Here is a 25269-nt window from a genome sequence, read left to right on the forward strand (position 1 = left end):
ATCAGGCTCTGTGCTGACAGCTCAGAGCCTGGAGCCTGCCTCCTCTCTTTCCGCCCCTCCCCTGCTCGCACTCTGTCTCTTTCTCTCTCCAAAGTAAATAAACATTGGGAAAAAAAAGGAATTATCACGAAGTCTATATTGCTGGTACTAGATATTGGCATCCAATTTGATCTCATTCACTCTTCTAATCCTTTCCTGTTTTTCTCAAACACACATCAGCTTACAAACTGCTATGGCACACACAAGGGTTCATAGACACTCTGTTCCTAATAGTCAAAACGTAGAAACATCCTGATGTCCACTAACAGGTGAATGGATAAATAAATTGTGGTATATCCATACAATGGAATATTATTCAGCCTTAAAGAGGATCGAAGTGTTGATATGAGCTACAACATGAACCTTGAAAACATACTAAGTGAAAGGAGCCAGACACCAGGAGCCAGGCCGTATATTGTATGAGTCTGTGACATGAAATGTCCAGACTTCGGAAATCCATAGAAACAGAATGTGGATTGATGGTTGCCAAGGGCTGGGGGTAGGGAGGAAAAGAGAGTGACTGCTCAATAAGTAGGGCATTTTATTTGGGGATGATAGAAACGACTTGGAACTAGATAGAGGTAATGGTCACACAACATTGTGAAGGTACTAACTGCCACTGAACTGTTCACTTCATGAATTTCACCTCAATTGAGAAAAACCACCTTATGAAGACTCTTAAAGAAGAAAGATCACACTTCGGAGCTTGGCTCGCATACTCTCTATGCTTGTCTACAGTCTCTTGTTTCAGGCTTTCTGCTCCCTTCTCTCCCTACATCCCATCCAGGTGCCCTTTCTTCTTCCCCTTCTCTACTGCCGCCTAGCGGCCTTTATAGAAAGTCCAGGCAGCATTTCAAAGTCATTTTCTCTGAGTCCTCTCCCCTCACCCTTTATTTTGTAGGAAATCTGAAGGAGTGTTGGACATAGGGAAATAGAGGGAACCCAGGATTTTTGGACTAAAAAGGACGGGATTCACTTTCCTGTTCTACTACACACTTGTGACTGAGAGTGAGTTGATTAGCCTCTTTGAGCCTCATTTTTTTCATCCATAACACCTATAATATAATAACACCTATAACTGTAAGAGTATTGTGAACAGTAAATGGGACAATACACACTAAGCTGTTAGAACAGCACCGGCCACCTAGTAAGCTCATAATAGATGTTGGCTATTAGGATGACGTCTATGGGTTTCCGCTCATCCTTTGAGGCCCAGATTGAACGCCGTCTCTTCTGTGAGGCCTGCCTTGACTTCCCCAGGCCCAATCAATCCCGTATTTAGTTTTGTTGTACAGCTTGGACACATCTCCACACATTGTGCAGTTTGTCATACTTGTGTTTTTCTATGGGGACCTGCGAGCTCTTTAAGACAGTTCTCCAACATGTATCAAATGATTGGAATTTCTTTTTCTTTTTCTTTTTTTGTTTATTTATTTTGAGAGAGAACAAGCTGGGGAGGGCCAGAGAGAGAGCAGCACAAAGTGGGCTATGTGGTGACAGCAGCAAGCCTGATGGAGGGCTCCAACTTACAAACCATGAGATCATGACCTGAGCCAAAGTCAAACGCTTAACTGACTGAGCCACCCAGGTTCCCCAAATGATTTGAATTTCTTGTCCCCTCTCTCCTTTAGGACTCCTCCCCAGGAACTGAAGCTGGTTTGGAGCCCCCATAGTGGTGTGCAAGGGAGCCAATCATTTCACCTGCTGCTCAATGCAGCTGATACATGCATCTTGCTAAAGGTGATGACCCAGCAACCTGAGCTGATGAGGTGGTGGGTCTCAGTCCACTCTAAACAAGTTAAGTGGTCTCAGAGCCTCTGTTTTGATTTCGGATCCCGTGATAGAGAGTTACACAAGCAGTCAACATTCTTTGCTTCCCTTTCTGTAATCATTTCATCCTCTCGTTTTGTGCTCCATTGCCCGGGGTGCGTGCCAGTAGAGTTGACCGACTGGATTATGACAATTTCTAGATTTTTTACACACACTGACCGCAGTATGTTTCCAATTTGGTCCCATGTATTTAGGAAGAGAAAGTTCGGTGTCAGACAAGAAACCCCATGTCAGTCTCAGGATTCAGGGCGTAAATCTGCTCATTCTGGAGCATTCACTTTACATTCCTCCATGCCCTGCAATATCCTGACAGTTTGACCCAGTTTCACACCACTCCCTGATACCTTCTCTTTGGTTAGTTAGGCCTGCCTCTTGCCTGATCCAGGAAAAGTCTGAGTTCAGCCCCAGCCATATCATTCCTACTACCCCTAGTACCTTCCCATAAAAGCTCTGTACATGTGTTAGACTTTCAGGGTTTCTTGGAAGATTACTTTTAAAACCATTAATTTTTGTTGGGAAAATGTCAATTTTCAATGTTCTTAGAATCCTTGGATCAAACTGCAGATGGAAAATGTTATGATCCTTTACGTGCCTGCTCCCACTGTCCTCCATTCACTATGAGTCTAAAAAGTGAGAAAGGGGGCACCTGGGTGGCTCAGTCGGTTAAGCAGCCAACTTCAGCTCAGGTCACGATCTCGCAGTTTGTGAGTTCGAGCCCTGCATTGGGCTCTGTGCTGACAGCTCTGAGCCTGGAGCCTGCCTCAGATTCCGGGTCTCCCCCTCTCTCTGCCCTTGCCCCACTTGTGCTCTGTCTCTCTCTCAAAAAATAAACATTAAAAAAAATTTTTTTAAAGCAAACTTCAGAGAGATGAATTTTGAATCTATTTTCATTAAAGTAGATCTCTCTCTCTCTCTCTCTTTCTCTCTCAGACACACACACACACACAAACAGATATATGTGTGTCCAGGAGTTTAAGGGTTTGAATGACCCTGGAGAAATGTGTGGGGATAGACCATGCCCATGCTGTTAGCAGTGATCACCTGCTGGGGGTGCAGGGAGATAAGAAAAAAAAAAAAAAAAGAAAGACTATCAAAGCCTAGAAAAAAAAAAGTCCCATGATAGAAATGTTAAATAAAAAATTAGAACACAAAGAATCTATCTCTGAGATCACTTCAAATGTGTAAACAGTGAAAATGCAAATGGACAAAGCCTAGACTATAACATGATAAAAGAAAATCTGGGTAAAAGGGTGATGAGCAAAACGGAAAATATATGGACACAAAACAGCAATATCCCAACATCCAAGCAAACAAAATAAACATTAAGCGCCTTAGGCTATCTGCCTGTGGGTTGGAGGACAAGAGGATAGAGGTGAGTAGGGAGATCAAAAGAGAATTTACAAAAATTAAAGAGAGGGAACAGGTGTGGACCAGGGAAAATGATGTGCCATAAACTGAGGCATAAGATGAATTCAACACTCTGCACCTAAGGTTAAAAACTCAAATAAGAACTTTCCCCTAGAGTAGCTGACGAAAAGAACAATTTTAATAGAACCTACAAGACTAGGTTCTAGTCTTGGACCTTAGGGCCAACTTTTCCACGGAGCATAATTCAAAGGTGGCTTCAGTAAGCCAAATCCCCAGAGTAACTGAAGTTCAGGAGGAGTCTGAGAAAAACCTACTAAGTGTCATTACTATTCCGGGCACGGGAAATCCCAGTCCTGTGCTCCAAGGACTCAGTCTGGTGTTACCTGTATTGACCACTGGGGGACGGAACAGTCAGCCCCTCCGTGCACTGGTTCTTGTAAACCTTCTAGGAGATCACTCTGGGGAGAATATTAGCTATTAATTAGTTCCCTTAAATAGTGGCTTTGAACTTTTGGAATTCAAATTAATTGATGGTCTAAAAGAATGCCATGTAATTTTTACGGCATTGAGTCTTTTTTCCTAGGATTAATCTAACTTTGTTCTTTCCCCCTTGCTTTCCCAGGCTTGCATCGTTTTAGCAGCCGACTGCACTTATCTTTTGAGCTTTGAACCATGCCCCAGTGGGTAAGTAATTTCATTTAGGTAAACAGTTTCCAGAAATAGATTCAGACCGCGAGCAAACAGCTTGTTTGTGATAACAGGCGCTGCCTGCAGTCCGATGTCTGAGGCTAATGATCTCACGTCTGCTTGTGCTGGTAGCTGGCTTCCCCTCTTTGTCAACTGTCCCCCAGATGTGTTGCCTTCTCTCAAGGTACAAATCAGGCCGTGGAAATAGGTTTTGCTAGGCCCGACTGGGCACCGGGAGGAGTTCCACACAACTGCAGAGTGGTTGGTCCCAACATGAAGTACCTTACTTGCCTGGCATATGAGCTCTTCCGGTTGCTAAAAGACCAGTTAACACAGTTGCCAACCCTGTGCCGGAACGCGTCCTTTGCAATGGCACTCATTATAGTTAATGAGCTGTTAGCATTTCCATTATGGGATTTTTTTTAGGGTTTATAACCTGGGAATAACAATAATTTGCCTCAGCCCAAAACTCCAGTAACAGGCTATAGCCCAACCATTGCGTTTGCTCTTACTAAAGTTGCTGGGGTGGGACAAGGCAGTTCTGCCCCATGTTTGTAGCATATAGAGAGGAACACGCTTAGGAACTGTAAGTGTTTTCCTTTTCCTTTCCTTTTTAAAAAAAAAAAATCAAATTAGGGGCGCCTGGCCGGCTCAGTCAGGAGAGCATGCGACTCTCGATCTCAGGGTTGTGAGTTCCAGCCCTATGTAGGGCATAGAGATGACTTAAATAAACTTTAAAAAAATGAAATTGGGTAGTAGCTCAATTTGGTATCAATAAAATGTTAGGGCGCCGGGGTGGCTCAGTTGGTTAAGCATCTGAAATCAGCTCAGCTCAGGTCCTCATCTCACAGCTGGTGAGTTCAAGCCCCTCACTGGGCTCTCTGCTGTCAGTGCAGAGCCTGCTTCAGAGCCTCTGTCCCCCTCTCTGCCCCTCCCCAACACTCTCTCTGTCTCAAATAAAAATAAAACATTAAAAAAAAAAAAAAAGTAAAATGTTGCCAGAGAGGATAAGATCACCAAGAACCACAGATGGGGTGGGGACAGCTGCAATGGTGAGAAGTCTGGGAATATTGGGATTGGCCGTTCTGACAAGTCAGATGTAGAGGAGACAACTAGGAAGGCCTAGGACTCATATTAACTCTGCCGTCCATTAGCCTAGCTACTGGGGGGCAAAGAGAACTCTAGACCTTCTTAACCACAGAACTCACAAAGGCCAGCTAGCTGGGCAGCTCCACAAGTTTCCAGTGGGGTCCATGAAGGACTGGAGTTCACCCAAATACATAAGAGGTCTGGGCTCTGAGAAAGGCTATCAGCATCCTACAGGCCCCAGGCAATGTTCTGTTGTCTTCCTGATTCGAAGGACTCAGCCTGAGAGGTCTCCAAATGTAGGCCAGTGCTTTCTGCTTTAAACTTTTTTTTTTAATTTTAATTTTTTTTTTATTTGAGAAAGAGAGCATGAGCAGGGGAGAGGGGCAGAGGAAGAGAGAGAGAGAATATTAAACAGTCTCCATACTTAGAGTGGAGCCCAATGAGAGGCTCGATCCCACACTTTCTGCTTTAAAAGAATGTTACAGGGGGACTCCTGGGTGGCTCAGTCGGTTAAGCATTCAGCTCAGATCATGAATTCAGGGTTTGTAAGATCGAGCCCTGCACTGGGCTCTGCACTGACAGTGTAGAGCCTGCTTGGGATTCTCTCTCTCTCTCTCTCTCTCTCTCTCTCTCTGCCGCTTCCCTGCTCATGCAAGTGCACCCCCCCCCACCCACCCCCCCCACACACACTCTATGTCTTAAATAAATAGATAGATAGATAGATAGATTACAGGAGCTCCTGGCCGGCTTAGTCAGTACAGCATGTGACTCTTGATCTTGGATTGTGAATTCAACCCCACATTGGGCGTAGAGTTTGCTTCAAAGAAAACAAATAAATAAATAAAGGGGTATCTAAAAATAAATAAATAAATAAATAAATAAATAAATAAAGGTTACAAAGCATCAGGAGAACCTTTTTGCCTAGGGCTATGAAGAATCCCTAAACTGAGTGGAAGAAGTGGTTTAAGAAGGCAGGGAGGGAGGGAACCAGACTGGGTAAGAGGATGGCAGCATCAGGGATGTGAGGAACTCTATGGAGTTCTTCTCTGAGGTTCTATAGCGGGTGAGTGGCCCGGTGTCCCATGGCGCACAGAACAACACGGGGGTGCCAACAGCACTCGCGGGGTGAGGGATCTCGGTGCCAGCCTGGGTAGGAGGGCCTGACAACGAAGTGGTGACTTCATGTGTATGCTGTGTAGACATTAAGTTACCTGCTGTGCGAGCTTCTGAGACTGTGTTCAGAAACGGAAAGGTGGTGGTGTGAAGACCTGGCAAATCCAGTGACACCTCACACCTTCTGCTGGCTCTGGGGTAAGAGCTGCTGGAGCCAAAAAGAAATTGGGAATGTCTGAGGACCCAAATTCCAGCCACAAGTGTGGAAGGACTGGTAGGTTAGATTGTTCTTTTGCCTATTCACCTGTCTTTCTGAGGAAGAGCCGGTCTGCCTCCAGGAAGACTGGCTCCTGGACCCCTGGGCTGACGATGGCATAGAAGTTGTGCTTAGCCGGCGAGTCTCAACCTGAGCAAGGGTTTACATTTTAAATCTGAACGCTGACCAATTTAGTACGGAAGAAGCATTCTAATATAGAAAGAAGAGGTACACAGTCACTTTTCAGGAGAAAAGGCTGCTATTCAGAGCCACTGTAGAGGAAATGCTTATGTTCTCAGATGTCTATTGTTATCTATGGTCTTGGTCAGTTCAGGGGGCTGTAACAAAATACCACAGACCTGTTAACAGCAAACACTTATTTCTCACAGCTCTGGAGGCTGACAAGTCCCAGATCAAGGTATTGGCAGATTCAGTGTTTGGGGAGACTCTTCTTGGTTTGCAGATGGCTGCCTTCTTATGGGCTCCTCACATGGGGAAGAGAAGGGGGATTCTGGCCTCTTCAAATAAGGCCATTAATTCCATCATGGGTGCCCCATCCTCATGACTTCAGCTTCCCCAAGGCCTCACTCCAAATACCATTACACTGGGGATTAAGGGCTTCGACATATGGCTTTCGGGAGAACACAAACATTCAGTCCATAACATGTATGTATTAATTAAATTTTTAAATAGGTTCGACTTCCCAGTTAAAAAATACATGATTTCCTATAGGAAATTTAGGAAAATACAGGTAACAATAAGAAGGAAGCAAAAAGAGCTCATTCTCTCCCCTTTCCTCTCCTTTAGCTGTAACTACTGTTAATCACTTGTTATATTCTTTTCCATATTAGGTGTCTTTTTAAATGACATTTTTTTAAATTTCTTTTTTTTCCATTTATTTATTTTTGAGAAACAGAGTGAGACAAAGTGTGAGCGGGGAAGGGGCAGAGAGAGAAGGAGACACAGAATCTGAAGCAGGCTCCAGGCTCTGAGCAAGTGGTCAGCACAGAGCCTGATGTGGGGCTCGAACCCACGAACTGTGAGATCGTGACCTGAGCCGAAGTCGGACGCTCAACCGACTGAGCCACCCAGGCGCCCCTTAAATGACATTTGATACCATTTTTTTATGGCAGTTACTTTAGATAATTAGGAAAGTACAAAGAAAATTATCCTCACTCATAAAGCCAGTGCCACTTTTAACATAGTTTTTCATTTTTTGTTGTGGAAAACTTCAAACGTATACAACCTGTTAGCATTTTGGTGTATTTCATTTCTGTCTTGTCTCTCATATGTGGGTATGTGTGTGTGTGTGTGTGTGTGTGTATGTGCACATATCTACGCATATACAGACACATATAGACACACATACATATCGGCAAAACTGGGATATTACATATTGAAGAGTTTTGTTTATTGCTTTTGCTGCTTGATATGACCTTAAGACATATTCCTCTCTCAAAATATTCTTTGAAACATTTGAAGAAAGAAGCAGAACAGCTTCCTAGGTTGCCATCAGCTATTATGTCTCTGGCACATAAGAGACACTCAATACATATTGTTGAGTGAATGAATTATTTGTTCAAGAGAAGTAGACCTAATATGAGGGGTGAGGAATTATAAACCTTATATCTCATGGGACTTGAACTTTTAGGCAATGGGGTTTATAATTTTAAACCTAAAAAGGGGAACAGAGGAAAAAATCCCACTTTTTGGTTGGAATGTAAGTTTCTGGTGGTCAGATGCGTTCTCTTTCTAGTGTGAGAACTTTCCTCAGGGTCTGTCACTCCTATTTGTTTGTCCAAAAGGCTGCCTTTGGTCCACTGCTAAAGCAGATCATTTTGGACTCTTGGAATCCTTGGAGAATCCATTCCAGGAATGCAGGAAGGATTGCTTAGTTATCTTGGGAAGGGTGTTCTGGAGGGAGGAGTATAAAATGTTGGCATAAGGAAATTTTCTTTTGAGCAGATGTGGCCCAATAAGTGTGTTGATGGGTGGAGTGGAGCTGTCACTTTGTTGTTTCATTTTCTCATCAACATGTATTGAGCACTTACTGTGTTCTAGGGCCAAGGGCTATCAGATGGAAAAACCAAATTTCTTCCTCAAGGGTAAAAAATAAAATAAAGGTGATAGAAGTAAAAACCAGTAATTGCAAAAACACTACAAGTATGTAAATGTGCATCGGGGCAGAGAGGAGAGAATGGTAAACGCTGCCTGCATCAGGCAAGCAGAGGCGACCTTGAGCTGTTGCAGGGGTTGTGCGGAGGAAGTGTATGTATCGTAGTAGCTGAGGAAATACCAAGGAAACAACCTAGAGCTTGGTTGGTGTTGGAGATCATGAATCAATCAGAGGGGGTCAGTATCAGTCTATATCCTGAAGATTCATTTTATATCCAGGCAACCATGTCAGAAATCTGGGCATCATGCTGGATTCCCACTCCTTATCTGTGTCTGCATCCAATGAGGTATCATATCGAGTCCTGTTACTCCGGCCTTTGGAGTCCTGTTGAAGGAGATTCAGCCTCTTCCCTCCACTGCCTTTGTCCTAGTCCAGACCCTTTCTCCTTTAGAACTGGAATACTGCAGTAGACTCTAAATTGGCTGTCCTGCCTCCTCTTATCCCTTTCATTAGTTACCTATTGCTGTGTAACAAATTGCCCCCAAATTTAGCAACTTAAGACAGTAGACATTTATGATCTCACATATTTGCAGAGGGTCAGGCATCTGGCAGTGACTTTGCTAAGTGGAATGCTTTTAGCTGAGCGAGTCTAGCTCAAGGTCTCTGGAGACTGCAGTCAAGCGGTTGGTGGGAACAGTTACCTGAAGGCTTACTGGGCTCAAAGAATCCATTTCCAAGCTTACATGGTAGACAGCAAGAGGCTTTAGTTCCTCACCTTGTGGCCTTTCCACAGAACGATTTGTAAAACAGCAGCTGACTTTCCCTACAATGAGTAATAAAGTTGGAAGCTGTAGTCTGTTATAACCTAATCTCAGAGATGAAGGACCATCACTTCTGCCATATTCTATTGGTCACACAGACTATCCTGGTAGAATATGGGGATGGGGTAGGAGCTCATTGGAAACCATCTTGAGGTCTTTAAAAATTAAGTATTATATTTTATTGTGGTAAAGTATACATAACATGAAATTTACCACTTTGACCATTTTTAAATGTACAGAGGTATTAAGTGCATTTACATTGTTGTGCACCTGTCACCATCATCCATCTCCAGAACTTTTTTCATCTACCTAAACTGAAACTCTATACCCATTAAATAAGAATTCCCTATTCCCTCTCCCCCCAGCCCCTGACAACAGCCCCTTCTACTCTCTGTCTCTGTGAACTGGACTACTCTAGATAATCCATACAGGTGGAATCACATAGTATTTGTCCTTTTGTGACTGGCTTCTTTCACTTAGCATGTCTTCAAGGTTAATCCATGTAGCATGTGTCAGAATACAATTCCTTTTTAGGGTTGAATAATACTCCATTGTATGTATATGCCCCATTTTGTTTATCCACCCACCTGTTGATGGATACTTGGGTTGTTTCTTGGGCTATTGTGAATAATGCTGCTATGAATATAGGTGAACAAATATCTGTTCAAGACCCTGCTTTCACTTCTTTTGGGTATATACCCAGAAGTAGAATTGCTGGATCCTGTGGTAATTCTCTTTCATTTTTTTGAGGAAACACCAGACTCTTTTCCACAGTGGCTGTACCATTTTACGTTCCCACCGGCAGTGCACAAGGATTCTGTTTTTCAACATGCTTGCTAAAACTTACAGTTTTCTGTTTTTGTTTTTGTTTTAATAACAGCCATCCTAATGGGTGTGAGGTGGTATGTTATTTTAGTTTTGATTTACATTTCCCAAATGACCAGTGATTTTTCATGGGCTTAGTGGTCATTTGTATGTCAGCTTTGGGGAAATGACTATTCAAGGCCTTTGCCCAATTTTAAATCAGATTGTTTTTTTTGTCATTGTTGAATTGTAGGCAATCCTTGTGTATTCTGGATCTCAATCCATTATCAGAAATATGATTTCCGAATATTTTCTTCTGTGTGCAAATATTTTCTTCTATTTCTCCTATTTTCTTTTCACTGTTGATAGTGTCCTTTGACGCACAAAAGTTTTAAATTTTGATGTAGCCTAATTTATCTGTTTTTTTCCCTTAGCTGTCTTTTTTGTCCAAGGAATCATTGCCAAATCCAATGTCAGGAAACTTTCCCCCTATTGGAGGTTTTTAAATTTATCTTTTTCGTCATTTGCCCTTGCCCTCAGGATCAAGTTTAGACTCATCATGGCACCTAGGGCTCTTCATGCCTGACTCTTGATGAAAATGTACCCTCTCATTTATTCATTCAGAAACTCAGCACGTATTTATTGAATATGGCCATGTTTTAGACACTGGAAACAAAAGAGATGAAAATCTTTGTTCTTGTAGGTCTTACAATCTAGCAAGAGAACAAAGAAAGCAAAATATGTAAATTAATTATACTTTTATGTAAAGCTATGTAATAGAATAGATATTAACATTCTTGGCCATCAGTAGGTGGTAACTGCCATGTGGGAGAAAACAAGATCAAAGTGAGAATGATCAGTGGGCTGGTTTGCAATTTTGAAAAGGTAGTTAGGGTAGGCCTCTGAGTGGGAGACATTTAAAGAAAAACTTGAAGTGGTGAGGGCGTGAGTCACACAGGTGTTTGAGGAAGAGCCTCTGCAAAGGCCCTGAGGTGGAAAAGTGCCCAGTGCATAGTCTGGCGGAGAGGCTGGTGCAGCTGGAGTGGAATGAGTGGGTGATGGATGGAGAAGCGGGATGTGAAATCAGAGCGGTTGTGGGGAGGGGAGTATCACACCCCGTGGGACCTCAAAGGCCACTTGAAGACAGAGTGAGGTGTGGGGCACAGCAGTGTCACGATCTGACTTGACATTTATAAAGGCTCACTCTGGGCCCGTGTTAGGAATTCTGTGTAGGGGAGCAGGGGTGGGAGCAGAGCAATCTGCGAGGTGATTAGTGCAAGAAGCGAGGACAGAGACCGCAGTGGTTGGGTCAGAAGGCTAACCAAGGAGGTGTGAGAAGGAGAAGGCGGCCTTGGTGCTAAAACCATAACGCTAAAGTCCTATTTCTTCTTAAAGTTGTGGTACTAGCTGGTGGCTTAGTGTGGCACATGGCACACATGTTGTCGAGTGTCACAGCCTTAGGAAGAAAATCCATTTCTTTCTCTCTCTCTCTCTTTTTTTAATGTTTATTTATTTTTGAGAGAGAGAGAGAGAGAAAGAGAGAGAGAGAGAGAGAGACAGTGTGAGCAGGCAAGGGGTAGAGAGAGAGGGAGACAGAATCTGAAGCAGGCCCCAGGCTCCGAGCTATCAGCACAGAGCCCGAAGTGAGGCTGGAACTCACGAACCGTGAGATCACGACCTGAGCCGAAGTCGGAGGCTTAACCTACTGAGCCACCCAGGCACCCCAAGAAAATCCATTTCTTTGTCACTAATTGATTAATAAGGTATCTCTTACACCCCAGGGTTAAATGATTTGTTAACTAAAATCTCTGCAGCCACAGGTCCCCTCTAGGAAAAGTGTTAGTTACCTGAGGATGTTAAACTGCACTGTTTTGACCCCTCTTGTCCCTCCAAAACAAGAGGGAAATACAAGTGCAGTTACTTGTGTATGCGGCTGTGGTACCAGCTCTTGGAAGATGGGATGGGGGAGGCTGGGAGTGTCGATCGTAACTCATTGGCTTTGTAATTAAACTCTCTTGTTATTAAAGCAGAACTTCTTAAAGTCTCCTGCCTGTGTGGGACTGAGAATTATTTATCACAGGAATTCAGTCTGCTTTGCTATAAAAATGTTGCATGGATGGAACTAGAGTATATTATGCTAAGTGAAATAAGTCAGTCAGAGAAAGACAGATATCCTATGATTTCACTCATATGTGGAATTTAAGAAACTTAACAGATGAACATAGGGGAAGGGAAGGAAAAATAAAATACAAACAGGGAGGCAAACCATAAGAGATTCTTAAATACAGAGAACAAACTGAGGGTTGCAGGAGGGGAGGTAGGTCAGGGGGTGGACTAAATGGGTAATGGGCATTAAGGAATGCACTTTTCGGGATGAGCACTGGGTGTTGTATGTGAGAGATGAATTGCTGATCCTACTCCTGAAGCCAAGACTACTCTGTATGTTAACTAACTTGAATTAAAAAAAAAAAAATTAGTAAAGCTGAGAGTCTCAGACCAAAAAAAAAATGAAATACGAAAATGTTGCTATATTATTGTGTTCATGAGATCCAGAAACTGATTTTGAAATCTCTATAGGCATGGATATGCAGACATCATATCACCTTTCTTCCTAATATCAAATTTATTGAGATTTTTCTGCACTTGTGTGTGTGACTAACATCTTGACCTTTCTTTATTTAATCTTACTTTTTTGAGGCACCAACTAGGTGTCTCAGACTCATGAGAGTAGTTAGTATGGGGGACAGAAAGAGTGTACAAGCATAGCGTATCTCTTTGCTATGTTCTGTGCACATCTTTCTAGGTCCCTAGCACCCTGATGAAGGCAGCAGCCATCAGTTAAATAAAACAATCATTTCTCTTGATGGCAGCAGCCCTCATTGTGGGTGCACCTGCCATGTTACTCAAAACTGAGGGATTTTGCTGATGGAGCTGTCTGTAGATGAGTTATCCAGTGACTTTTCCTTCTATGTGGGGTTGATGATCAAGTAACACATGGGAAACTGAGACAAACACACACTAAAATATATTAACAATGATCTATTTTAAATAAAAATGCATTAGGGGCCCCTGGCTGGCTTAGTCGGAAGAGCACACGACTCTTGATCTTAGGGTCATGGGCTCGAGCCCCACGTTGAGTGGAGGGATTGCTTATATAAATAAATAAATAAACTTAGAAAAATAAATAGAAACATGTTCATGTGTCATTGTTACTTATACCTTTCTCACAAATTTTCTATCATCACCTTCACTGGAGCTTTTAATATGGTTGGATTCAAGTCTGCTCTCTTTGTTCTGTAATTGTCCCAACTGTTCTTTGTTCTTTTCTTCTCCTTTCTTGCCTTCTTTTGGCTAAGTTGAGTATTGTTTAGTATGCCATTTTATCTCCTCTATTGACTTTTAGCTATACCTAATTGTGTGTGTGTGTGTGTGTGTGTTTGTGTGTGTTCGTTTTAGTGGTCGCTTTAGAAATTATAATATGCAACTTTAACTTATCATGGTCTACCTTTGAATAATATTATGCTACTTTTTACCATCACTTCAGTTAATTTTTCATATGATCATGAGGGAAAAAAATCAATGCAATACCTATTATATTTATGTGAAGATTAGCTGTATTCAGATTTGCATTTGAAAATCAATGTGGGTGCAAAGCTCTCCTCTGCCTAATCACAGAATTGATTATGCAGTTCACAGATGTGTGTCGTTGTTGGTCGCTGGCTTACCTGGCCATTTCATTTCTTCAGAGACAAATAGCTCTTTGTTTTTCTCTTTTGAAATAACCAATGGAAATTAGGAAAACAAAAGGAAACATTTAGCAGAAACCTTTCTTTAAAGAGAAGATGAAGCAGGGCTTCTGGAATCCAGGTCATGGGGTAATGACCTTCTTTTTACATTGAAATTATCATTACTTTTTTTGCTCTCAGACTCTGGAACCATTTTATTGGGGTTGAGCTGACTAACTCATAGTTTCAGAATGTGAGTGGACTTGAGAGACTCAGCTTAGGAGACAAAACTCCGTGGCATTTATCTTCATATCTTTCACAGATGAAACCCTTCCTGCCTCCCTGCATGACATGTGTGCCCCATTCCATTTGGCACTTCTGTGTCACAGAAGTTAGTGTCTTATGGACCCGGGGAATGAGTCAGCTCCTGGCACAGCGACATATGTATGGTAACTGCTTACTATGTATTAATAATCAAAGATGGACCTTAATGAGTCCACAATTTCAGCTAGATTGATTGAGATACTCTCTGTGCAGACTAGCCATCTCTGGAAATTAGTTTTCTTGACTACCAAAGGAACATTTTTTTTTAATGTCTTATTTATTTTTGAGAGAGGGAGAAAGAGAGAGAGTGCATGTATGGGAGCGGGGGAGGGGCAGAGAGAGGGAGACAGGATCTGAAGTGGGCTCTCAGCGTAGAGCCCACTTCAGGTCTTGAACTCACGAACTGTGAGATCGTGGCCTGAGCCGAAACCAAGAGTTGGATGCTTAACCAGCTGAGGCACCCAAGTGCCCCCCCAAAGGAACAATTTTAAAAAACATTGGATGCCTTTACAAATAGTATGGTAAAATATTGCCCTTGCTTATAAAATGATTGAACTTCCAATGTTGAATCCTGTAGAATTCCATCTGTTATTATTTTACAATGAACAGGAGCTCATGTTACATGTCAGCATGTGCATTTAATTTTCAAAATTGCATGTCATACCTTATAGTAGGTTATGCATGAGTGGTTATTTTAGCCTGATTAGCAATATTAATAAATAGAAAGAGGTGTGATTGTGATGGCTAAGAAAGGAAAGGAAGGTGTGCTTTATCACTCAGAATTACTTTCCAAAGTACTTTTACTTGTTTAATATACGCATTCAGATAACCCTCATCTGAAAATTCCTTTGCTTTTAACTGGCTACCTGAATAGCTGCTTTCCAGGTTCTTATCAGGAAATATAATCGCAGACTCACTGCCATTAATACCTTTCGAAAGCTCTGCAGAGAGAAACAATATTTATGGAGGACTGTCTGAAGTATTTGCTGTCCATCCATTTTTTAGATAAGTCATCACCAACCTGTTGTCTTACAGACCCCTGGGGGAACATGGAGTTATTGCAAGGTTGCCTGCAAATCCTCTATTGAAGGTATTATGATTGCTGTCATCGTTATCTATAAGGACACAACAGTGACATTGAATAGTTTGTTTGAAAGAATAGAGCCTCTTCCAACATCCAGGTCTTTACTTAGAAGAAAATCATGTGATAAATGAAATCAGTAATGGGATACGGAGCTAGAGTTTCTAGGCTTTGAACTTAACTACTTGTGTTTCACACGCGACTTTAGCTTCCTGGGATCCAGGACATTAGCATCGCAAAGGACCTAACCCAATCCTTGGTTTAGGTCAGTCACGCACTTCTGCGTGGCTAGTCCTAGGCAGCAGGTGACACGGGGAGGGGGTGGCATGTCCACAGCTGCTGGTGCATTTCCTGGGATGCTCTAAGCTGTTCTTTGTGGCTGACAACCTTACAGGCGGCGGAGGCATCCTCTTTCAATACCGGGTTTTTCACTTTGAGTAAAGAAAATGAGTTTTCAAAACGTCTCCCTTTGAAACGGGACAGTGAGAGGAGCGGCATCCCAGGATGGCCGGTGACCGGGGGCGGCCAGGTGAGCCCTTGCTACCTGGGCTGTCACCCACAGAGCTGACCTGCAGTGGTTTCCACGGCCCCTTGCTTGTGGTCCCATATTACATAGTGGATGCCCCGGTGCGTGTGCGCTAAGGGAGGGAAGCGTCAGGAGCACTGAATTCGAAGAAAGGAAGATAACAGGAAGCACAAAAATGATAGCAATGCTGCTGAGTTACCTCTAAATGCTCTTCATTGAACCCGTAGATTGCGTTAATCTGATCTGAATTCATTAGAATTCACATCAAGATGCCTCTAGCTTTCAAAAGCCAGTGGCAAAAGAGGGAAGACGATGATATCCAGTTCAGCTCTTCATTTATGAGGAATGACGACTACCCCGTGTGGGCAATACTTGCAAATAGTAACGTGAAAACCACTGTTTTCATCTGGTCATTCAGAAAGAAAACAGATGATAAAAAATAACTATTTTTAGTGCAAAATATAAGAATTCCAAACACCCCGCCTTGGAGGCAGTTTTTAACCTATATTAGGTGTGGTCACATTTTTTAGCTATATTTAATGTACATTTTGTCCCCAAACTAAACATAAATTGATAGTTTAAAACTTGTCATCCAATCATGTTTTTTGTTATAAGTTCCTTAAAGTAAGTTAAACATGTTACTCATTAATGGGAAAATGTCAAATTTTATAGTTTTGTAATGCATATCTTTACATATAATGGTTAAATACGCTTTAATAATTCCTAACTAAAATAAAATATTTTTTTCTTACTTAAAAATTCTCCTTAATGGTATTTCTCACTAAAATGACACAATTAAAAAATTCCAGAGGGGATGTGTAAAACAGGGAAAGGGATTTGACAGTTAAGAGGTTTGGGAAATACTAATGGACATTAAATTTTAAGAAAACAAGAACAAAAGGAAAAGCAGGTAATAGAACAGTATGTATTATTTTATTTTCATTTGTTTTTTTTTTTAATGTGTTTTTATTTTTGAGAGAGAGGCAGAGAGAGAGAGAGACAGAGAGGGAGACAGAGGGAGACAGAGAATCCCAAGCAGGCTCCCTGTTGTCAGCGCAGAGCCCGATGTGGGGCTCAAACCCACAAACCGTGAGATCATGACCTGAACCAAAATCAAGAGTCAGACACTTAACCGACTGAGCCACCCAGGCACCCCAATATGTATTATTTTATAAAAGGCAAACAAACAAAAGAAATCATCCTTAATATGCAATCTTTCTGTACACATACGTTTAAATATACAAAGTATTAAAAAAAGGTGTGAAAGAATACACACCAGACTGTTAATAGTGCCAATTTTTGAGGAAGAAAACAGCTTCAGGCCAGGTGCGGAGAGATGAAGGAGATATGTGTTTATGTGCTGTGTATTACTTTTGTAATAATCATGATAATAGTAATAGTAATAATGGAAAACAAAAAGCTAAGGGGTTGCGGTGGCCAACAGAATGTGTCTGTTAGATCTCCTATTGCAGAGAGTGTTAACGGATCCATGATCCCAGCTGCTACCCCCTGAATCCATCACTGTGAATTCTGTCTGGGCTGCACTTCCCACAGGCTGCTCCCAGCCAATGATTATGTTGGGGGCATTGGGGGTTGGGAAGGAGATACTAAGGCAGGGCTGTTCCTCTGACAGACAAAACTCTTAAAACTGCAGTTTATGATCTGCCTTCCTTCCCTCCATCCTTCCCACCCTTCCAACATCCTCCCCTCCCTCCCTCCTTTCTGTCTCCCTCCCCAACCCCCACCCAGTGCTCAGCATCTCTGTTTGACAGCAAACTTTTCCAAGTCTTTTCCTTTTCCGACTCCCTCCCCATCTTCCCTTACTGGTATCCCGGCTCCCAAACCTCTTGCACCTCTAACCCCATCTTTAGGTTTACCTTTTAGAGGACCCAGGCTCACATAAAGCTTCAAAAGAGAAAGTTAATTGTAGACAATGCCTAGCACTGTGCTGTCGGAGCACTAAACATCGCTGGGGTTCTGGTGGCAGCCGCCGTGAGGGATGGGCCTAAGCTCTCTCACGGCAGTGTGGAGATTTATGGTATTTCTAATTATATCTAATATTTAGTCCCTTGGGGGTGATTTATTTATCAATCAAGATTCTTAATATAAATAGAAAATATTAAATGTATAAATGCAATTTAAAATTTTCTTTAAAAAAATTTTTTTTAACTTTTATTTTTTGAGAGAGAGAGTGAGCATGAGCGAGGGGAGGGGAGGGAGAGGGGAACTGAGAATCTGAAGCAGGCTCTGCGCTGACAGCAAAGAGCCCGACTTGGGGCTCAAACCCGCGAACCATGAGATCATGACCTGAGTCAAAGTCGGACGCTTAACTGACTGAGCCACCCAGGTGCCCCCCAATTTTTGTAATGTTTATTTATTCTCGAGAGAGAGTGTGTGCATGCATGAGCAGGGGAGGGGCAGAGAGAGACAGAGAGAGAGAGAGGGAGACCGGGAATCCAAAGCAGGCTCTGTGCTGACAGGAGAGGGCCTGACGTGGGGGTCCAACTCACCAACTACAAGATCATGACCTGAGCTGAATCGGATGCTTAACCGACTGAACCGCCCAGGCACACCCAATTTAAAATTTTCAAAGAAGTTTAACACCCAAAGTTTGTGAAGGGAAAGAAATATTAATCATCACCCTTAAAGGTAATTGTAAATATTCGTAATTTTATAAGTACAATACTAAGATATGGGGCGGTTCTTAAAACTTCAGGAAAAAAGAGCCTTTTGAATTTGAAAACTTAACCCACATTCTGTGCCGATTAGGAAACAAAAAGTCAACTCAGTGGAATGGTATTTAGTTGAATTCACATTTAGGAAAGATTAAACCAGGGTGTTCACCTGGATGGTGTGCAGTAATGTGTTGGTAAGTATTTAATAACATGTTCTCTTGGTGGGGGTCAGGGGGCAAGGTATGCAAACATATATTTACATCGATTTATTATAAATTTTACTGGTATAGGGGCGCCTGGGTGGCGCAGTCGGTTAAGCGTCCGACTTCAGCCAGGTCACGATCTCACGGTCCGTGAGTTCGAGCCCCGCGTCAGGCTCTGGGCTGATGGCTCGGAGCCTGGAGCCTGTTTCCGATTCTGTGTCTCCCTCTCTCTCTGCCCCTCCCCCGTTCATGCTCTGTCTCTCTCTGGCCCAAAAATAAATAAACGTTGAAAAAAAAAAAAATTTTACTGGTACAAAGGATGTGTAGCTCACAACTTACCACTAATAATATCAGTCCTCTTTTTTTGTAAATTCCAGGCAACCAGTTGATTTTCACAGAGTGCTAATCAATTAATTTTTGCAAAATTCCTGTATCGGTAGCCGGCCTATGGTTTAACAATTGGAATTATATCCCAATCCATTTACTCTTTTCCCAAAAAACTTGTCATTAAATCTGTGTGAGCTACCATAAAATATTTCTCATCATTGTGCAGATTATACTCATTAAGCTGAAACGTCTCTGTTTTTGCACTACTTTTGAGTTGAATCTGCGTTACTAACATTTTCCTCACTTTCTTAAGTCTGGACGTTCAACACAGCAATCAATAAAGCCCTGAACAGTTTCCATAGTGTGACTGCTCCCGCAGTTTCAAGCTGCTACTTTGATGTCACTGAACGCAAGGCAGGAAGACAGGAGCAGAAGCCCGCCATTACATGAGGCTGCCAAGGGGTAGATACCATAGGCCCGGAATAACCTTCAGACCAGAGACAACAGAAGATAACAGCAAAGTGTAGTAAGATAATTAAGGGCTGATGCATTTTGAATTATTATTACCTTTGCTTTATATATAATCAATTGAACGGTAAGTCTCTGTAATTTTATTTGAGTAAATAGCCAGATCTAACAGCCGGCTTACGAAATGCTTGAAAATCTATCAGCTGGTCTTCGTGAGCTGGAGCAAGCCTGCTCCAACACACCGCTGAAGGTAGGGGACAGTAGGGCTTAAGTTTCAAACAAATACCAGGAGCCAAAGGCTCGCTTTGGTGAATGAGGAGTGTCCCAGAGGTCTCTTGATGAGAGAAGGGGGAGGCAGGGAGGGAGGTGTAGCCAAATGACAGGACTGAAGGAAGCAGGGTTTATCCGGTTGTCACTTCCTCCTTTTCAATATTGCTCACGTTGGCTCCTTTTGATCCTCATTGCCACCAGCCTGACCTAGATCTCAATACACAAGTCTGGATTCCTGCCCTGCTTCCCAGTTAGTCTTCCTGCCTGCACATTCTCCCCCGACTGTCTACCCTACAGTTAGCTTCCAGAATCGTCTTCCCAAACACGTCTTTGCATGTTTTACTACCCATTGAGCACCTCCCCCAAGTATAAATTCTAAACTAAGAATGTTTCAAAATTTTTCAAAATCCCGCCCTCGCCTTTCCACTTTACCCCTACACTTCTGCTATTCATTCCCCCAGTAGGAAGAACTGGCCTCTGACCTATCTATCTGACCTTGTTGAATATGCCAGTCACATTTAGGTTTCTGAGGCTTTGTGGACACCACTGTTGTGTTCAAAATGTCTCATTCCACACAACTGTATTTGCAGCCTGTTCTTTTTTTTTAATTTTTAAAATTTTTTTTATTTATTTTTGAGACAGAGAAAGACAGAGCATGAGCAGGGGAGGGGCAGAGAGAGAGGGAGACACAGAATCTGAAGCAGGCTCCAGGCTCTGAGCTGTCAGCACAGAGCCGGGTGCGGGGCTCGAACTCACAGACTGTGAGATCATGACCTGAGCTGAAGTTGGACGCTCAACCGACTGAGCCACCCAGGCGCCCTCCTCTTTTTTTTTTAATGAAGTACCTCAAATCCTAAATACTTCAAAAACTGTTGTGTCATGAACCTTCCTCCTCTGAACACTTACAGCACTTAAAGTTTGTACCACTTGTTACATATATGTTGTTTTGCAGTCTTACGTATTTCTCACACTCCCATTTAGGTAAATCCATGCCATGGTGTCCTAACTAGACCACAGACTTCTTGGGGGCAGAATTGATAGATACTTGGCAGATACTTCTTGTTGATGTCAAGAAATTGATGTATTCCAGGATAGAGTATTCCCCGATGGAATTCTTTGGTTTGACCCAAGTCGTTTCTGATACTTTTTTTTTTTTAACTCTTTATTGCTTAATCCTTTGCTTGTTGGAAATACAGTTGGAAATGTGAAGCTTATTTGCACATGGCTTTTTTTTAACTAGTCTACTTGAGCATCAGAGGGATTTAAACAATGGATATTTATTTTCTCACAGTTCTGGAGGCTGGAGGCCCAACAGGGACCTGGTGAGGTCTCTCTTCCTAGCTTGTGATAGCTGTCCTCTCACTGTGTCCTCTGTGTGAGCAGAGAGAGAGAGATCTCTGGTGTCACCTCCTCTTCTTTTAAGGACACCAGACTTACCAGATTAAAGCCCCACACTTATGACCTCAGCCTTAATTATCTCTTTTTTTTTTTAAATGTTTATTGATTTTGTGAGAGAGACAGAGAGAGAGTCGGGGAGGGACAGAGAGAGAGGCAAACAGAGAACACCAAGCAGGCTCTGCACTGTTAGCACAGAGCCCGACACTGGGCTCCAACACACGAACCCGTGAGATCATGACTTGAGCTGAAGTCAAGAGTCAGATGCTCAACTGACTGAGCCACCCAGGCGCCCCAACCTTCATAACCTCCTTAAAGCCTCATCTCCAAATAGAGTCACGTTGGGGGTAAGGGCTTCAACGTATGAATTTTAGGGTGACACAATTCAGTCCATCACACCTTTTAAATTGAGTTTGTATTTTTCAAAATGGCGTTTTATTTCTCTTTGTACAGTGATACTCCCTTTACACCCTACCCCCATGATTAAGTGAACATATTATTCAAATCAAGAGCTGAAAAGTCCTGAATGTTGAAGCTGATGCACCATGACGGTAGGAGCACGGAGGCAATGGCACAGTGGTGTAGAGCACAGACTCTAAGCCAGACTGTTATGGTTTCAACCTGACTCGGCCGTTCAGTAGCTGTATAATTTGGGTCACGTTCCTCAACCTCTCTTTGCCTCAGTTTCCTTATGTGCAACATGAGAATGACAGTAATGGTTCTACTTTATAGGAGAGTGATGATTGTGGTAGTGGAGGTTAAATGAGTTAATGTGTGAAAAACACCTGGCATATTAACTATTATGTTTATCTTGGAAATCTCATTTTAAATGCCTGTAGCAGTATATTGTGTCTCCATAGCACCCCCGTGAGGCAGGTAGTAGTATGGGAACATTGTTTAATGCTTACGTCAAGTAGAGAAGACCATATTGTCCCCCAAAAAGAGTTAGCCATAAGTCAATAGAAGCACTGGCAAAAAGGATTCTGGCAAAAGTCACACATGTATCACTTACCACTTATGTTCAATTCCCCTGAATTCAACAAATATTTACTGAGAACTTCACATGCAAAATTATGGTCAGTGCTGAGATAAAGGTGTATATAGATACCACTCTGAGCACAAAAGAGGGCTCCAAGGCTTAGCTTGAAGGGGATGGTGACAACCGGGAGGACTTCTTGGAAGTGATGATGTCTGAGCCAAATTTCGAAGAGTGAGTAAAGGCTGAAGGCAAAGTGCCAGTTACCAATGATATACTGAGTGATTTTATTTTTAAAAAAGATTCAACAGTATTTCTTCGGCAGTGAAAATTCTCTGGTATTAGAGTCAGCAGTTATTGAGAAGTGGAAAACTATTCCAGCAAAAATAGTGGAAATCGTGACTTCTTAGGATATCTCAGGGAATGGGTCAGGTGAGTGGGCCTTGCCTCCGTGTGTTAATGGGAACTCGAGGCACACAGAACAACAACCACAAAAGTGTGAGGACTGTTATGACAGTGGAAGTCTAGGGTCCTCTGGGAGCACACAGCAGGGGGAAGTCATGGAGGCCTTCCTTGAGGAAGCAGCATTTAAACCTAAGTGATACTTAGGGATTATTCAGAGAAGAGAAGGGGAAGAATTTCTCAGGAAGAGGAACAACATGTTCCATATTTATATGTGCAAAGGCCTAGTGATGAGACTGTGACAGTTTCTTTAAAAAAACAAGTCTCTAGTGGCTGAGAGTGGCTGAGATGAGGCTGCATAGGTAGGCTGGGGCCAGCTGAGAAGGTTGTAGGAAACCATCTCAACTGAGATTAGATTTTAACCCGAGGGCAACTGGAAGCCTTTGAAAAGTTTTTAGTGGGGTGGGGACATGCTCAGATTTACATATTCAAATAATCACCACTGTGGCTGTGGGCAGAATTGATAGGATAGTTTCTGTGCAGTCGGGTGAAACTTAAAAAGAAAAAATAACCCAATGCACTAACCTTTGTCATTTGACTTGAGACACCACAAAACCATAATAAGGAAAATTTCAAAACATGATGATGAAAAAAACTACCCGTAGTTCTCTTGCTTTGACTATACTTGACTTCTTCTCTGTCCCTTCTTTTTTGCACTCTTTTTCCCCTTGCTTATTCATTTCTCACACGGTCCCAGTGTGGTGTGAGACTTCCTTGGCATTCGTTAATCATGGCTAAATAAATCCCAGCTGTTACTCAACCTCCAGGTTGAGGCGTTGCCAGAATGCTAAGGAGTTGCCAGAATGAGAAGCATCTCAACTGTAAATCAATTTTCAGTGGTGGCTCTTACTTGTGACTTTGAATTGGGGGGTCGTGTTTGATACCATGGTTGGCTTTCTCTGTTCACAGTAGTTTCCTCATTGCAAGTCTCCTCAAGCTGGGTGGCACTGGCTTCTCACTTTACCTTAGACCCAACTGCTCTAAAGCACGACCATCTGTCATGGTTTAAATTATCGGTTAGCATCTATTCCCCTCCTCTCCTACCACTTGCAGGGCATGCTTCTTGATCTCATTGCTACTGGAGATGGCCATGTGATTTGCTTCGGCCAAAAGGTTGATAGATGTGTCATGAAATGGAGCCTTCCATGCGTCTGCACACTGGACTTGTGTTCAGAGCTCCACTCTGAGAAGTACATATGCCAGGTGACCATGGATCTGGGGAGGACCAGAGACATGTGGAACAGGTATGTGACCAACCAACAGCCCAGTGCAGGTGATCTGTGCCTACAGAAGAGTCACTTGGCTGTGGCCCACCTACACCCCTCAAACTCAGTTGTCATAGGGCACTGGGGTTGTTCTATAGCATTATGGTGACAAGAGCTGACTACATTAACTGTGTCTGATGGTCTTCTCCCAGGGCTCCTTGGAGAGAATTTTGTATATGCCACAGACTCTGCGTAAGAAGACTAAATTTCAAGTTAGTCTGGCCACTTTTCACAATGTAGTACTATGCATTTATATATCACATATCATTAAACCTTCATTAGGGCCGGACAGCATGGAAGTAAGAGTAAGAACACAGCTCCTGAGCTTTTAAACTTTAAAGCCTGATGGACTTAGGTAACCATATAAATAAATGGCATAATTACAAGTGGAGGTAAAATCCCTTGAACACAGTTCTGTGGGCGCATAAACAAGAAAACCTGAGCTAAAGTGAGGAGTCTGAAGGTCTGCTATGAAATCATGGAACTGAGATCTAAAGAATAAGTGATAATAGTAATACTTCTGGAAATACCAATAATAAATATTTCAATAGACCTCACTTGTTACTGGATCGGGCTGTGAGGGCTTTAAAAATACGGACTTGTTTATGGGATATCTTGGTAGCTTAATTGGTTGGGCGTCTGACTTCAGGTCACGTCATGATCTCACTGTTCGTGGGATCCAGCCCCTCATCGGGCTCTGCACTGACAGTGCGGAGTCTGCTTGGGATTCTCTGTCTCCCTCTTTCTCTGACCCTCCTCTACTCATGCACGCATTCTCTCTCTCTCTCTCTCTCTCTCTCTCTCTCTCTCTCTCTCTCAAAAATAAATAAAAATAGGGACTTGTTTAGGGAGCGTCTGGGTGGCTCAGTTGGTTGAGCGTCTGACTCTCAATCTCACCTCAAGTCTTGATCTCAGGGCTGTGAGTTCAAGCCATTGAGCCTACTTAAAATATATATAATTTGTTTAGTCCTCACAGTTCCTCTCGTTAGCAATTATCCCAGCGAAAAGTGGGGGTGGTGGCTGAGGCCACATCCTCAGTCTGAGGGAACAGCATGAGGAAGGGCCTTGGAATGGGTGCAGGCACAGCACGTCTGGGCAACTGAAAAGTGTCCATGGGCAGAGAGCCCCTGGGATGAGAGGAAATGGTGAGGTGAAGGGGCAGCTGTGGAGTACAGCTATGGACCTTACTAAGGATTTTGATCTTACCATTGAGAACAATAAGTCACTGAAGGGTTTTAAGTAGGACGTGGAACAGGTGATATGATCAGGTTAGCCTTAGTATAGAGAGTTCAGGCTGTTGAAAGGAGAATGGACTGACAGGGCCCAAGGTGGAGGGTGGTGAAAAGAAAGCAGTAAGGGGGATCTTGCAATAAACCAGGTGTGAAATAATGGTAACTTAGGCTAGAGTGATGAGCATGGAAATGGAGAGAAGGGGGCATAGTTGAGTGA

General features: G+C 42.7%; 1 protein-coding gene across 19 annotated transcripts in view; it reads left to right on the plus strand.

Annotated features, from left to right (window-relative positions):
• The window catches only part of LOC147572552 (uncharacterized), an 81986-nt gene that overhangs the window by 15325 nt on the left and 41392 nt on the right, over positions 1–25269 (plus strand). For 6 of the 19 annotated variants that reach the window (XR_015246127.1, XR_015246126.1, XR_015246132.1 and 3 more), the window contains 3 exons: positions 1671–1836; positions 3860–3921; positions 23609–23799. Coding sequence is in view for 7 of the 19 variants with exons in the window: in XM_086694047.1 (XP_086550173.1) it covers positions 3910–3921; positions 23609–23799 (203 nt within the window). In the remaining 12 variants the exon portion in view is untranslated. Of the gene's footprint in view, positions 1–1670; positions 1837–3859; positions 3922–3998; positions 7254–23608; positions 24609–25269 lie in introns of those variants that run through there. The other 13 variants (XR_015246128.1, XR_015246129.1, XR_015246130.1 and 10 more) reach the window with 7 other exon arrangements.

This window comes from Puma concolor, chromosome E4, assembly GCF_028749965.1.
Source record: "Puma concolor isolate L17-30 chromosome E4, mPumCon1.1.hap2, whole genome shotgun sequence".
NCBI lineage: Eukaryota > Metazoa > Chordata > Mammalia > Carnivora > Felidae > Puma > Puma concolor.